This window comes from Arvicanthis niloticus, chromosome 6 (assembly GCF_011762505.2).
Source record: "Arvicanthis niloticus isolate mArvNil1 chromosome 6, mArvNil1.pat.X, whole genome shotgun sequence".
NCBI classification, from domain to species: Eukaryota; Metazoa; Chordata; class Mammalia; order Rodentia; family Muridae; genus Arvicanthis; species Arvicanthis niloticus.
In genome coordinates this window covers 33,800,636-33,813,445 of record NC_047663.1, presented here as the reverse complement: position 1 = coordinate 33,813,445, position 12,810 = coordinate 33,800,636, and the positions used below count along the sequence as shown (strand labels likewise).

General features: G+C 49.4%; 1 protein-coding gene across 9 annotated transcripts in view; it reads right to left on the bottom strand.

Annotated features, from left to right (window-relative positions):
- Msi2 (musashi RNA binding protein 2) overlaps positions 1-12,810 on the bottom strand; it is a 371,373-nt gene that overhangs the window by 21,641 nt on the left and 336,922 nt on the right. For 6 of the 9 annotated variants that reach the window (XM_034504709.2, XM_034504710.2, XM_034504713.2 and 3 more), the window contains one exon: positions 6,114-6,176. In XM_034504709.2, the coding sequence (XP_034360600.1) occupies positions 6,114-6,176 (63 nt within the window). Of the gene's footprint in view, positions 1-6,113; positions 6,177-7,518; positions 7,543-12,810 lie in introns of all 9 variants that reach the window. The other 3 variants (XM_034504707.2, XM_034504708.2, XM_034504711.2) reach the window with 1 other exon arrangement.

Here is a 12,810-nt window from a genome sequence, read left to right as displayed (position 1 = left end):
CGAGGTCAGCAGTGGTAGCCTGTGCACATTATAGATTCAGCGAAGTTACTTAAATCCCATTGCCAGTCTTTGTGGTTAAAGCTCTCTTAGAAATGAAATATTTAATGACAACCTGGGAAAGTAGGTGCTCTTCCGAACACAGGCCAGGGCCTGAAAGATGAATACTGAAGTAACACCGAGCCGGTAAGCTAAGTCCAGCTAGTCGTGATACCTTGTCCTGTCTCAATGGGCCATACCTTTCTCTCTCTCTAGCCACTATACTGAGCCTACTTATGGCAACAGATGTGACTGTATCCTAAGGAGAGGCTTTCTCGATGACTTTCCCCACAGATAGGCCACAGCCCCCAAAAGGATTTTTTTTTTTTTTTGCTAACATGAGGCTGAGAGGAAAGCAAAGAGCTGTCCTGTGTCCCCCACTTCTCATCTCCCATCAGATTTTGCTAACAGAAGTACAGAAAAACTATTCCCAGAGATGAAGGCACACACTGATCTACACCCTGTACTCTGTGTCATGCATGCACGTAGAGTTCAGAGGTTGATGTCTGATTTTTTTTTTTAATCTTATATCTTGAGACAGGGTTTCTCACTGAACCCAGAGCTTGCTGTTTTAACTAGACTGGCTGTCCTATGAGCCTCCAGGATCTACGTCTGCCCACCAAATGCTGGGGGTTATAGGTACATGCTGTCACCGTCTGCTATATCTGACTTTTCTGAATCTTAGGACTCGAGGAAGTCAGATACTCATGTATGTGTGGCAGGTACTTTACCCACTAAACAGTCTCCCTAGCTCACTTTGCTGTTTTATAATGAAGTCGGAGGTGGTCATTGTCAGGCCAGAGACGCCACTGTCAGAAACAGGGACTCTCCTGAAAGCCACACAATTTCTGCTTATGTGGAAGGATGGAGAGCTTTAAGGCACAAAGGTGGTCGCAGAGACCCAGAGCCATCTCAGAAGGGCTGGGGTGTCCGTGCTAGTTTCTTGGGCCCTAACCTCTTCCACTGCTTTAGGAGAGGCCTCACAGTGCTGTGGTAGGCATGTTAGTCTGCCCATTTGCCTCCTGGGCTGGAACTCTAAGGGTTCTTCTCTAGGCACCAGAGCTGTCCAGGATGCAGGATGCAGGTTAGGAGGCTGGGGTTCTGCTTTCTGGGTTCTGCTCCCATTTGCTGCTCTTACTTGCTAGCTCTAGGTCAGTTTTCATCAGCAGCAGCACTGAAGCTGAATCTCGGCCATTTTCTGCTGCTTGCCTCCCCTATCCCCAGGGAGACCTTGCTGGAAGGATGGCTCCTCCTGGATTTTTCCACCTGGAGCCTTTGTGTCCTCATTCTGTCTGGCCTGGCGCATGCTCGGTTCTTTTGTGTTATAACTCTGCCAGAACATCACAGCTCCCCCCAGCCCCTGACTCCCATGGGCCTTCTATTTCATTCTAGCATGACGTAGCCTTTTGAAGATGTTATAGGCTCTGTGACTTTTTTTTCCCCCTGAATTCTGTGTCCCATGATAGATAACTTGTATTCTGCATATTTTACCCTATGCCCCCGTCTGACTGTAGGGTTTGGTCAGAGCCACTGTCCACCTTGACTTGGCATGCAGATTCTGCACAGTAAGTACTGTCCTTACTTCATATGGTCTTAGAAAGTTCAGGACAAAAGCTCTGAGGTCACTGGTACTCCCTAATGGCTTGTTGTACATGCAGAAAAGAGAGCGTGTCCAAAGATGCTTGCCCGCACATGCCCCAAGTGGAAGACAAAGGCTCCTTCCAGAAAAACATTTCTAGGGAGTCCTAGAGGGAACAGTGGCTGGTGTGTGGGCCTATCATGCTTCTCTCTTCCCTGAGAAGCTGTGGTAGTCACCACCACGTGGGATGCCAGGCCACCACTCATGCTCCTGGCCCCTTTCACTGTCAGCACTCATAATAGCCAGTGTCAGCATCTATCAGAGTCAAATGTACCCTCTGTGTGTGGGGGTTGAAGCCCTTGGTCTCTTCCCTACCACACCATACCTCCCTCCCCCCACAGGAGCAGAAGGGCTCAAGAAGAGGCTGGGCTTAGAGGAGCCTGGCTGATGGTCTAAAAACAAGAACAGATCGGTGGCTTTGGTCAAGAACGGCGTGGGAAAGATAACTCAGAAGAACAGGATGACTTCTTCCAATTCTGGCTCCCCTTGATTTCGCTATGGTGAACACGGATCGAGTTGGGCAAGCTAGAGCTGAGGGTGGTGACCCAGTGGAGAGCGTGAGGAGAGGTGGTGGTGGCTGATGGCGAGAACATGGATCCAAGCCCTTGGCGACATTGAAAACATGGAACCCCTTCTCTTCCTGGTCCCCATGCTACCCTCAGACAGCGGTGTTGGGCCGCGCCTTTGGAGACCCTGTAATATCAACTCAACAATGCATGTTCTACAACTACAGCTACAGCTACCAGGACATCTACTACAGTGCATGCATTTAGTTCAGTCCCACAGATACATACAATCTAAGAACAGGCAAGGGAGGTGTGAAATGTTTTACTAGACAACAGGTGTTTTGGAGTTGTAACTGATAAAAAAAAAAATAGAAAAACGTAAAGTGTACAAAAAAAAGGAGACATTTCTCGAGAGTTGGGTATGAGTTTGTTTCTTGAACTGTTTCATCTGAACAAGCAAAACATGCAAACCAGCTGGTACTAACAGGAAGCTGGACACTGAGAGAGGGTTAACAGGTGTGGACAAACCTTCCTGCTGAGCGTGCTCAGAAGAGTGTCTGAGAGGACGTGTGCAGGTCCTAGTGTAAGAGAGGCGGGAAAGTATCCCTCAGACACTCTCTCACCGCAGCCCCAACCAAGCAAGAGAAAAGACAACAGAAACGTGACTGCTCACACTCACCACCACCGTCAGGAGCTTATGTCACTAGACTGGAACAAGGCTGGCAAGTATAAAGTACAGTAAGGGGTCCTGGCTGGGGCTGCAGGGTGGGTGACACCAGGGGAGGGTGCTCTGCAGGTTCTAAGAGTGATACACGGACCCACCAACGAGGTCACCCCAAAATAGAAGTACCCTGAAAACTGGTACCATTTTTTTTCCTCAGGTTGGGGGCGGGGGGGGGGTGGGGAGGAGGTGTCAACTGTCCAACCGGATTTATGTTTGGATGGGACGTGATGGGGGTGGTGCCGCTGGGACTGGATGAGCACAATCAAAATAAACAAACTCTCGACTGAGCACAAGAAAAGATGAGGTTTCAGACTACCAGGTGAACGTGAAAGGAAAGTGACCACTGATAGTGAAGTTATCTAGGAGTCGGCAGGGAGGTCCCCTGCCGGGCCTGTGCCCTGCTCACCTCAGGTTCTGGGGGAAGTAAAGCAAAGGTCAGTAAGCTAGCCCAGAGGAACAGGCTGAGGCAGAAACTCAAGGCCTCCTCCCTTGACTGCCTCAATATCACAGCCCTGACGGATACAAGTTGCCATCCTGAGAAAGATCCAAGCTGCCTCCCACCCCCATGGCCCTCAGCAGGTGCTTCCTAACATGGGGCAGGGTGGGGGAGAGTCAAAACAAAGGGATGGGGGGAGTGGGAGAACTAAATCGGTGGGGGCTAGATAAAAAATGACCAAAAAAAAGCTGCCTTCCGTAAGACGTGTAATCCCTATCCCAAGTCCAGGAGTCTCTGGAAGCAGAGACACATTTCCTAGATTCTATAGTTTTTGTCAGGTGTGGCATGGTACCAGGCTCCAGGATGGTAATCAATGGATTCTAAGGAGTTTGTAAGGACTCCCGATGCAGGATGCTTGCTCAGGAGGCTGGGGCAGGGACATCCTTAGCTTTTGGGGAAGACCTGGGAGTAGGGCAAGGCAAGGTTTGAGGAGCTGGTACAGGGAAATCTGGATCATTAAGTGCCTGGGAACCCTATGGAGCCTGGTGTAATACATACACTGATGTATGGCTTTTCTCAATTCACAACCAAGTATTTGTCAATGAAGGGCCAACCAAAGGTATATTAACTGGCCAACCTTCCAAGCTCAGAGTTTGGGTCAAATTCTAGAGAGAAGGAGGTGACAGTCCGCCTACTGGCCAAAATATATTAAAAGAAAAAGGCAGAGTTCCCTTCCCCAACTTGACAGTTTTGGCCCAAGTCCAAAGATGGGGCTCTGGGCTGGGCTTCCTGGGCTCCATAAACAGATCGGGCCTCGTTCTCTCTTTGGTGGGCACAGCCCAAGCCTACAGCCACTAGGCAGTGCTGGGGGTTTCCCCTTGGGTGGGTACCTCAAGCTGAGGATTTACTCCATGTAGTAACCCAGGCTGGGGTGGGCAGGGATTTGGGGAGCGTCCTCCTGAATACGATTCACTAACAGTGCAGCGATGAGCATGGCTGACCTTGACGGCCTGTGGGAGATCTGGCTCCCGATGGAAATGGCTACAAATAAAACACCACTGATCCGGGAAACAAAATGTGTGGTTGGAGATGACCTTGAGGGTTAGGAGTTAGAGGGATGGGTGAGTGGGGCTCCCACCTGGCTGGGGAGGGGGACGGGGTCTATGCATGGGCAGAGTGGCAGAAGGGGGCACAGCCCGGGGAGACGGCTCTCAGACTCACAAAGAATCCCATACTGCCCTTTAAACTTGCCATGAAGTCAAGGGGATCGGGGTGGGGTGGGGAGAGAGGCAGGGTTAATTTCGGGTTAAAGTTTAGTTTCATAATCCAAGTTATCAAAAGAAAGAAACTGATCGGAGAAAACAAACAACACTCGCAAATTTCAAGACTGTTCTTTTGATCTTTCTCCCCTCCCGGGCACAGGTAGGAATGAGGCTTTTTTTTTTTTTTTTCCCTCATTCTCCCAAAGCATTAATAATAAAACCCCCAAAACCAGAAACAGGAAGACATGATGCAACTGTGCACCTGTCTTAGGGCCTGGAAATGGGGAACACCAAGGGACACTGGCCAGAGGGCAAGGTGGGACCTTTACAGACCAGAGTGGGCAGAAGCTGACAGTGCCCAGCTATCTGGGCTTCTCAGCCTGCCTGCCAATCACAAGCTCTCTGGCAAACTGCCCCTCAGCAGCCCCCACCTCAATTAATGCCCTACCTGGGCCACCCCCAAAACTCCAGTGGGTATCTTTGGGGAGGAAATCCTTTGTAGCTTGGAGGCAGTGCCAGTTTGCATGGAACGGATTTTCTCTGACATTTTCTAACGAGCCTCACTGTACCAGTTTGGGTTTTTGGCATTTTCCCTCTAGGCCTTTAACGATCCATTTCCTGGTGACTTCACCAGCACCCCACCCTGCCCCACTCTCTTCAGAGACTAGTTCTGTTAAATTAGTGCTCCAGAGCCCTGTCTGAGGGGGCAGAGTGTCAGGGCAGGGGTAAAAGAGCCAGGAACCAAGCTGCCCAGTGGAGGGAGGAGCAAGGTGGAGAGAGCACCTGTCAACAGGCTTGTGAAGTGCACAGCAGGAAGCCCCTGGCACTCATGGTGGAGTGACATACCCCAGTTTTGGCTGGACCTTATAGCTCTGGCCACTGGAGGGCTGCAGATCTTTTAAAAGGCTGCAGATCTTTTAAAAGTTTTTAAAAACTTTCATGGGAAAGAAAGTTCCAATCTCTTTGGTGGCTACCTGACTCAGAAGAGAGTCTGGGGCAACAGGGATTAAGGCCACATCGGGGCCTCATTCCTCCTCCCTCAAGGATTGGTTCATATCTGGCTTCCAGGGCTCTGGGAGTTGAGCCAGAGTAAAAAGCCCATCTGCCGGGCTTGGCAGGAGAGGGAGTCTTGTTTCTACCTTTTGGCCTGGTCAGAGACCCAAAGAAGGGAACCTTTTAAACCTGCCAGAGCCAAGGATATCAGTGACCAGAATTTCTAGGAGCTGGGCTTAGAGACAGGGTGGTCCATAGCCAAAGGGAAAGGTAGGTTCTCTTTTGTTTATAGAAGCACAATTCTGCCTAGGGTTTGCAGTCCCCTAACTGTGACAGACTCCTGCAGGAACTGCCCTGGGTGGTTGGGCCTTGGTGATGCCTCCCTGTTCCCGCCCCCTCCCCTGGGCCATGGGGAGAGGAGTGCTGGACAGACTCAGCCACACAGACTGGCAGGGCTTTTACCTTCCCCTGCATACGAGGCATGCCTGGGAACCGCCTGCCCCGCACACCTTCCTACCTGATCCTCGAGCCGCTGCCACAGCTGCCGCCGCCACTGGTCCATAAGCCGCTGCTGGGAAGCCTGGGGAGAGAAAGGGGTGGAATCAGAAAGTGCTACTGAGGACCCCAGCTCACACAAAAGACGGCTGGGAAGGGCTCTTCACAGACAGCTTTGGAGGGGATTACAGATCAGTGGCTCTCAGGCTTCTGGAAGACACAGAATCTTTAGATGTCTATCTGCTCCCCAGAAATGCATTCTAGGAAACACATCACAGTAACTCAACTATGAGGAGGGCCTCTGTCTTTGAGAATTGAGTTGAGATCTCTGTTGACCCTGCACTGACTCGATGATGCTATTCTATACAGGGATCTTGGTAGTAGGGTCAGCAGGAGCTCCAAGGCAGGAAGCACTTGGGGCTGGCTTCTTCATAGAAGAGGTGCCATGAAAGAGGTGCCACTCCTGAAAGTTCTCCAGAGATCTGGTCATCTGAGCTCTAGATTGGTCAAACTTCCTGTCATCAGTGCCATGGCCCGTGGCTGAGGGCAAAGCATGTGGGTGTTTCCAGGTGAGTATTCACATGACGCCAGATGTCAGAGGGCTGAGGAGCTCTACCTGGGGTGAGCCCTGCGGTTCTGCATGATCCCGTTCTGTGTTTCAATCTTCCCAGAGTTATAATAAATTACTCTGTGGTGCTAGGGGTGGAACCCAGGGCTTGGTTGTGTCAGGTACAGACTATCCCAGCCCATTCCATGGCAATGACAGGGAACTTTGATGATGTAACTCCAGTGCATGAGGCCACAATCAGAGGAAGCCAGTTTGGAGGGCTCCCCCAGTGGGGTTGAGTACTGTCTAGTACAGATAGGTCAGGCAGGAATAAAGCCAAAGCTGACCATATAGCTGCAAAATGTCCCTATGAAAGAAAAGGTTGGCTGAGTCTTTCCTCTCTCCTAGTGGCTTCTCTGACCACTTGCTTGACACACATAGTCACACACTGGACAATATTCAGACATACTTCCACATACATAAAGACAAATATCTTCTGCCACCAGGGAGACATTTGCAGCCTGACCCCAAGACCCACTTCTGGGGGCTACTTTAAAAAAAAAAAAGATTCACCAGAAGCCCCTGCAAACCCAACAAACAGCCTCCCCCCCAAAGAGCTGCTTGACTTTAGCCACAGAGCCTGTCTGGTAAGGCACTTCTACAGGACAAGGGACCAAGACATGCACCGGAAGAGCAGGGAGCAGAGAGGAGCAAAGAAAGGAGGCGTATCCTCCACACAGAGCAAACTAGAAGCCCACTAAACTCTAAGGCTATGGTCCGAACTACATGGTTCTACAGAGGGCAAGACGTTCAAAAGGCAAAGAGCTACTCTAAAAAGGTCAGGCTAAGCTACTTAAAATGCCAACGGAAAGAGACATACTTGCATTTAAATATGGTAATAGGGCTGTTGGAGGGGAAAAAAAAGATCCAGGTGAAATAATTGTACACGCTTCTCCTAGGCTGGGAGTGAGTCTCCCAGCGCCCATGAAGACCTCGCTGCTCCCTTCCCAGAGGGAGCCCGGGACGGGACTCCCCACCTAGTCCTCTCCCCAGCTCTTCCATGCAGGCTCTAGATTTCTGAAGATGGTGTTGGTGGAAAGTGCTGAAGGAAAATAAGGAAGAAGTCAGGTTATTTCTCTTTATCCCAACCTCTGTCCACCCAGCCTCCTGCTGCAGGCCCAGAGCGGGGCTTAAGGGATGCTGGCAATGAAGAAGCAGCAGGGGAGAGGAAGGTTATACTTTTGTGCATTCTTTTCCCAGACATAACATAGGAGGTTTCCTTGGGAGCATGAGAAGATGCCAGTTGGAGGAAAGGAATATAGCCGGTAAGATTTGTTTTTGTTTGTTTTTTTTTTTTTTTAAGTCTATTTTCTAGAGTTAAGTAGTTTGGACAAGAAGGCTGAAAGAGGAAGAATTTAAAAAAAAAAAAAAAAAAAAGGAAATCCATTATCCTGCACCTCAGATAAAGGCTTCTGCTGGAGATGGAGTACTCTGTACTCTGCCAGTGATGAAAGTTTCCTCAGGCACTGAGGTGAACTAAGAGGCTGAGGTTATCAGAGGTGGCTGCAGAGAGAGCCACTCTGTGTGTGCAGGCTGCAGCCCCTGTACTGTCACCTCAGGCTGTCAGTTCTTCCTTCTGAGACACCAGAGACACACTTCCACCACCCACCTGAGTCCTGAACCAAGCGTGATTCATTCCTGCTGCTCTATACCAGCCCCCTCCTGTTCTGGCAGGCTGTCTACCTCCAGAGGTCACCCTTCACTCCAACAGGTTCCCCACAGGACCTGGTGGATGCACTTGTGAGATGTGGCGCCCAGATGCAGAAAGATGTCCCGTGTTCGTGATAGGTATATGTAATAGGAATCCGTGTTGTGTTTGCATTGGGTATATATGTTTGTGTGGGGAAGTATGTCTTGCGGGGGGGTGGGGGGTGTATGGTGGAGGTAGGTATGCGTTGGGGTAGGTTGAGCATTCTAGAAACCAAAAAACTGTCATACTGGCTACAGGGTTTGAGGCACATCACTGGAGGTGCCTAAGTTCAACTTGGCCCAGCCATTTACCAACTGTGACTGCGGGCAAGCTGCTTAACCCTCTGTGCACAAGGGCTAGCTATACTAGTACACCCTTCACACACACAAAGTGCTCAGATCAATGTCTGAGAGTGAGCCAGTATAGTGGAAGTACCTCTTCCCAGCTATCAGCTCCGTAGTATGCAAGGCAGAACTCTTTCTAGACAGGGCCTGTTCTGCTCTTTCTACAGTAGACATCATGGTTCCATGGCCACAGGGACATCGGGACAAACTTGAGTTCCTTACAGGTAGTAGTGATCTGTAACCCTTCACTATGTCTTTTCTTTCTTGTTGCCTTTTTTTTTTTTTTTTTTTGGTTTTTCGAGACAGGGTTTCTCTGTGTAGCCCTGGCTGTCCTGGAACTCACTCTGTAGACCAGGCTGGCCTCAAACTCAGAAATCCGCCTGCCTCTGCCTCCCAAGTGCTGGGATTAAAGGCGTGCGCCACCACCGCCTGGCTCTTGTTGCCATTTTAAAGCAAAATTAAAAACTGCTCAAAATAACTTCACGTATTCTGTTTATCTCTAATGATGACAATTGCCCAAGTGGACATGATATGTTAGCAATGAATCCAGCACAGAGAGGAGAGATGTTTTGCTGATCAAATCCCAGATGGGCTAGGAGCCACAGGCTGGCTATCTGTGAACGGGAAAATACACCACGTTCCTCCTGCTTGGGAACTTTCCAGTCATAGAGAAGATGCCTGGGGACATTAGAAGCAGCCTAATGGAGGGATTCTGGGTGAGAAAAGGCTGTATCACATAGTGTTCTTGGTGGATGGGGTCAGAGCCAGAGAGTCATTCTTCAGCTTATTTGGCCTCCAGCCCTGGCTGACCCTTGCCTTGCTTGCTGTGAGACTTGGGCAGAGTACATTATTCCTCTCGACTGCAAGACAGGCTGGCTGACAAGATGACCTTTATAGTCCCTTAGCTGCAGGCCCTGCACCGAGTCTGTCTATCTGTGAGGATGACAATCCTAAGTCCCCTGGGGTTGATGTCAACAAAACTTTCGGGTTAATGACATGTCTAAGGGAAAGACAACACTACAGGACTGACAGCGACTGACACAGTTTGATAGACTTTTGGAGTCGTGACACTGCAAGTTATAAGTCAATAGGGTTTTAATATTTTGTTTTGTTTTGTTTTTTGTTTTTTGAGACAGAGTTTTTCTGTGTAGCCTTGGTTGTACTGGAACATGCTCTGTAGATCAGGCTGGCCTTGAACTCAAGAGATCTGCCTTCCTCTGCCTCTCCCATGCTGGAATTTATAGGCGTGCACACCCCATGGCTTAGTTTCAGTTTTTGTTTAAATTATGACACTGCATCTACTTTTTTCTGCTTCCACAGCACTTACTTGTTTCTGTGTTACCTAAGTAGAGCTATGTTTTATATGCATAGCTTATTTCTCTTGCTGGGTGACAATCTCTTCTAGGACAGTCACATGGTCCACTTAGCCTCCGGCTCAGAGACTTCCCCAACTCTAGCTGCTGATGGCCTGGATCAGGGGCTACTGTGTGTGAGTAAGGAGGGCTGGGAGTGGCTTGTCTGGGTAAAGTGTAGCCAAGGACAGCACTCTCTGGGAGTCCAACAGCCTGACTCCCCTGATCCTCTAGCCCCAGGGCGGAAACTCACGTACTCCCAAGTAAGCACAGTGGAGAATGCAGTCTCTGACTCACAGGAGTGCCCAGCTCTGCCATATATGTTGATTTTCAACCCTGGGTTGAGACCCAGATGGCATCACCTGGTTTATAGTATTTACACATGCGCATGTCCCTGGGGATCATGACTGGCTTAGTCTTTAGTAGTTTTTAAAGGTCCTTTAACATTAGGGCCTTTAAAAGCTTCTCAGGGTAGTGGCAAAGTTGAGGACCCAAAGGTCAGTCACTGGCTGGTGAGATGGCTCAACAAACCAAGCATTTCTTCGCAAGCCTGCTTAACTTCAGTTTGTGCCTCCGATGCTATGTAAGACTGGCCAGCTCGTGTGTAGGAGGCCAAAATGAGATCTTCCCTCAACAAGGTGAATGCAGAGAACTGATCCATGAAACTGGTCTACTGACTTCCTATGTGTACATACACGTACAAATAACAAGTAAAATAATAACATACTTAAAAAAAATCAAGTCATGGGGTACAGCTGTACACTCAGTCACTCTTCTACCTCACAGGCGCAAGGAGCCTCCTGAGAATATGGGAGGGAATCAAATTCTTCTGATCAATCTCATTCCCAAAAGTGGATTCCGATCTTGCCTTGGGGAGCTTTGAAATCACAGGTTGCCCTGGCCACACCTTCATCAACAGAATCAGACCTTCTGGTAGTTTCTAACACATAATGCAGTCAGACAAGTCATGAATTAGAAGAAGCTGTAGGGAGTCTTTGCTTTTTGTAAACACTGAAAAGGATGCTGCTTCCTGTCTGATTGGGAGGTCACAGGTCTTTTGTGTCTCCTTTCCCTATATTCATTTGGAAGAAATGTTGGCTTGTGGGATTGTATGTGTACATGGGTGCGCATGTCCGTACGCCTTCCCTCACCTCCCACTCCCCCACCCCTCCAAGCACTGCTGGAGTTGCAGCTGGGTTCATATTTATTTCTGTGACCTGGGAAGCGTTAAAGACCTTTAAGCCCTGTATTGCCTCAGGAGGTACGATTTGGGGGATCTTTCTTCAAGTCCCCCATGAACAGTTTCTTTGGGGGTTGCCTTATCATGTACTCTTCTGCCCCCTCATTCAGCACACCCGGCCTCTCCCTGAAAGCAGTTTCTATAGCTGGTTCAAACTGTCTTGGCTAATCTGATGCTGTTTCCCTGAATCCAAATACTGGAAAATAAGCTACCAAAAGAAGAAACTGTTACCCAGAATGTAGGAAACATGTCCTACACGAGTTTGGAAACATTGCCATCTGCCACTGTGGCTGGCCCAGGCTGCTCAGGCCTGCCTGGGGTGGCGGGGCTCAGCGTTTTACAGAAAAATTCATAGTTCTGACGTCTCTGGGTGAGGCTGGAGAGGCTGGGAAGCACATAATTGGAGCTAGAGGAACCAGGGGTTCACATCAGAACAGAGGCTCCAAAGAGAAGGCGAAACTAATCACCAAAGGGGCACATTTCCAGGATCAAACGGAAATGGTCTGCTTTGACGGAAGCCGATGCGCGTTCATTTCAAAAGGAACAGAATAAGCCCTGAGCTCCTGGCATTCAAAACAGGAACCTGACTCAAGACACACTGTTTAAGGAGTGAGACCAGCTTTTCCAGGAGGTATCCACAGCTGTGCAGATCCCCTAGACAGGTGAGGGGGCCAGGGGCAGCTGCTGCTTGCGGCAGGGGGATGCTGAAGAGAACATGGACTAAGAATGCCTCCCTCACTCTTGGCTACAGTAGAGAAAATACTTAATTTAGGACCTGATAGCTGTCCCCGGGAAGGAAGCAGAGGGGCCAAACTGAGAAACCAACGCTGTCTGTGGCCAATAGTGAGGGATGGACAGTTTGGGTCTGCTCTCTTCAGGGTGTAAGCACCTTAAACATGGAAGGCAGGCACAGAACATGCTTCTGCCCCACCTTGGCTAGGTGTTAACATAATTGCTGTTTTAATATATGTTAACTCTTTAGATGTTTAGGTGGGAATAAAGGAAGTACATCATGATGCATCTGTGAAATATCAGGAGGTTTGGGCAATATTTTCATTCCTTTCTTAAACATTGAGCTCAGGGCCGTGTACTAGCTAGGCAAACCCTCTGTCACTTAGACACACCTCTAGCCCTTATTTTGAGGAAGGGTCTCAATAAGTTACTCAGGTTAGTCTTGAACTTGAGATTCTTTCCTATGCCTCTCAAGTAGTTGGGATTACAGAGCTGTGCCACCAGGTCTAGCCCGTGCTAGAGTGGGACTCTCTATATGGTGACTTTAGCCTAGCATCCTTCTCCTGAGCCTTCTCTACCTCAGGTGCTTCAGCCCTCAGAGCAGAGGGCTAGCAGCCACATTCAGGACGCGTGTTGGCCAAGAAACCCTCTAAGACATGTTCCCAACCCCTGGCCTCCTGCTAAATGTTTGTTACAGAATGGTTGTTCTGTACCAGGCATTGTCCCAAGCACTGGACCCACAGCAGAGACTAAC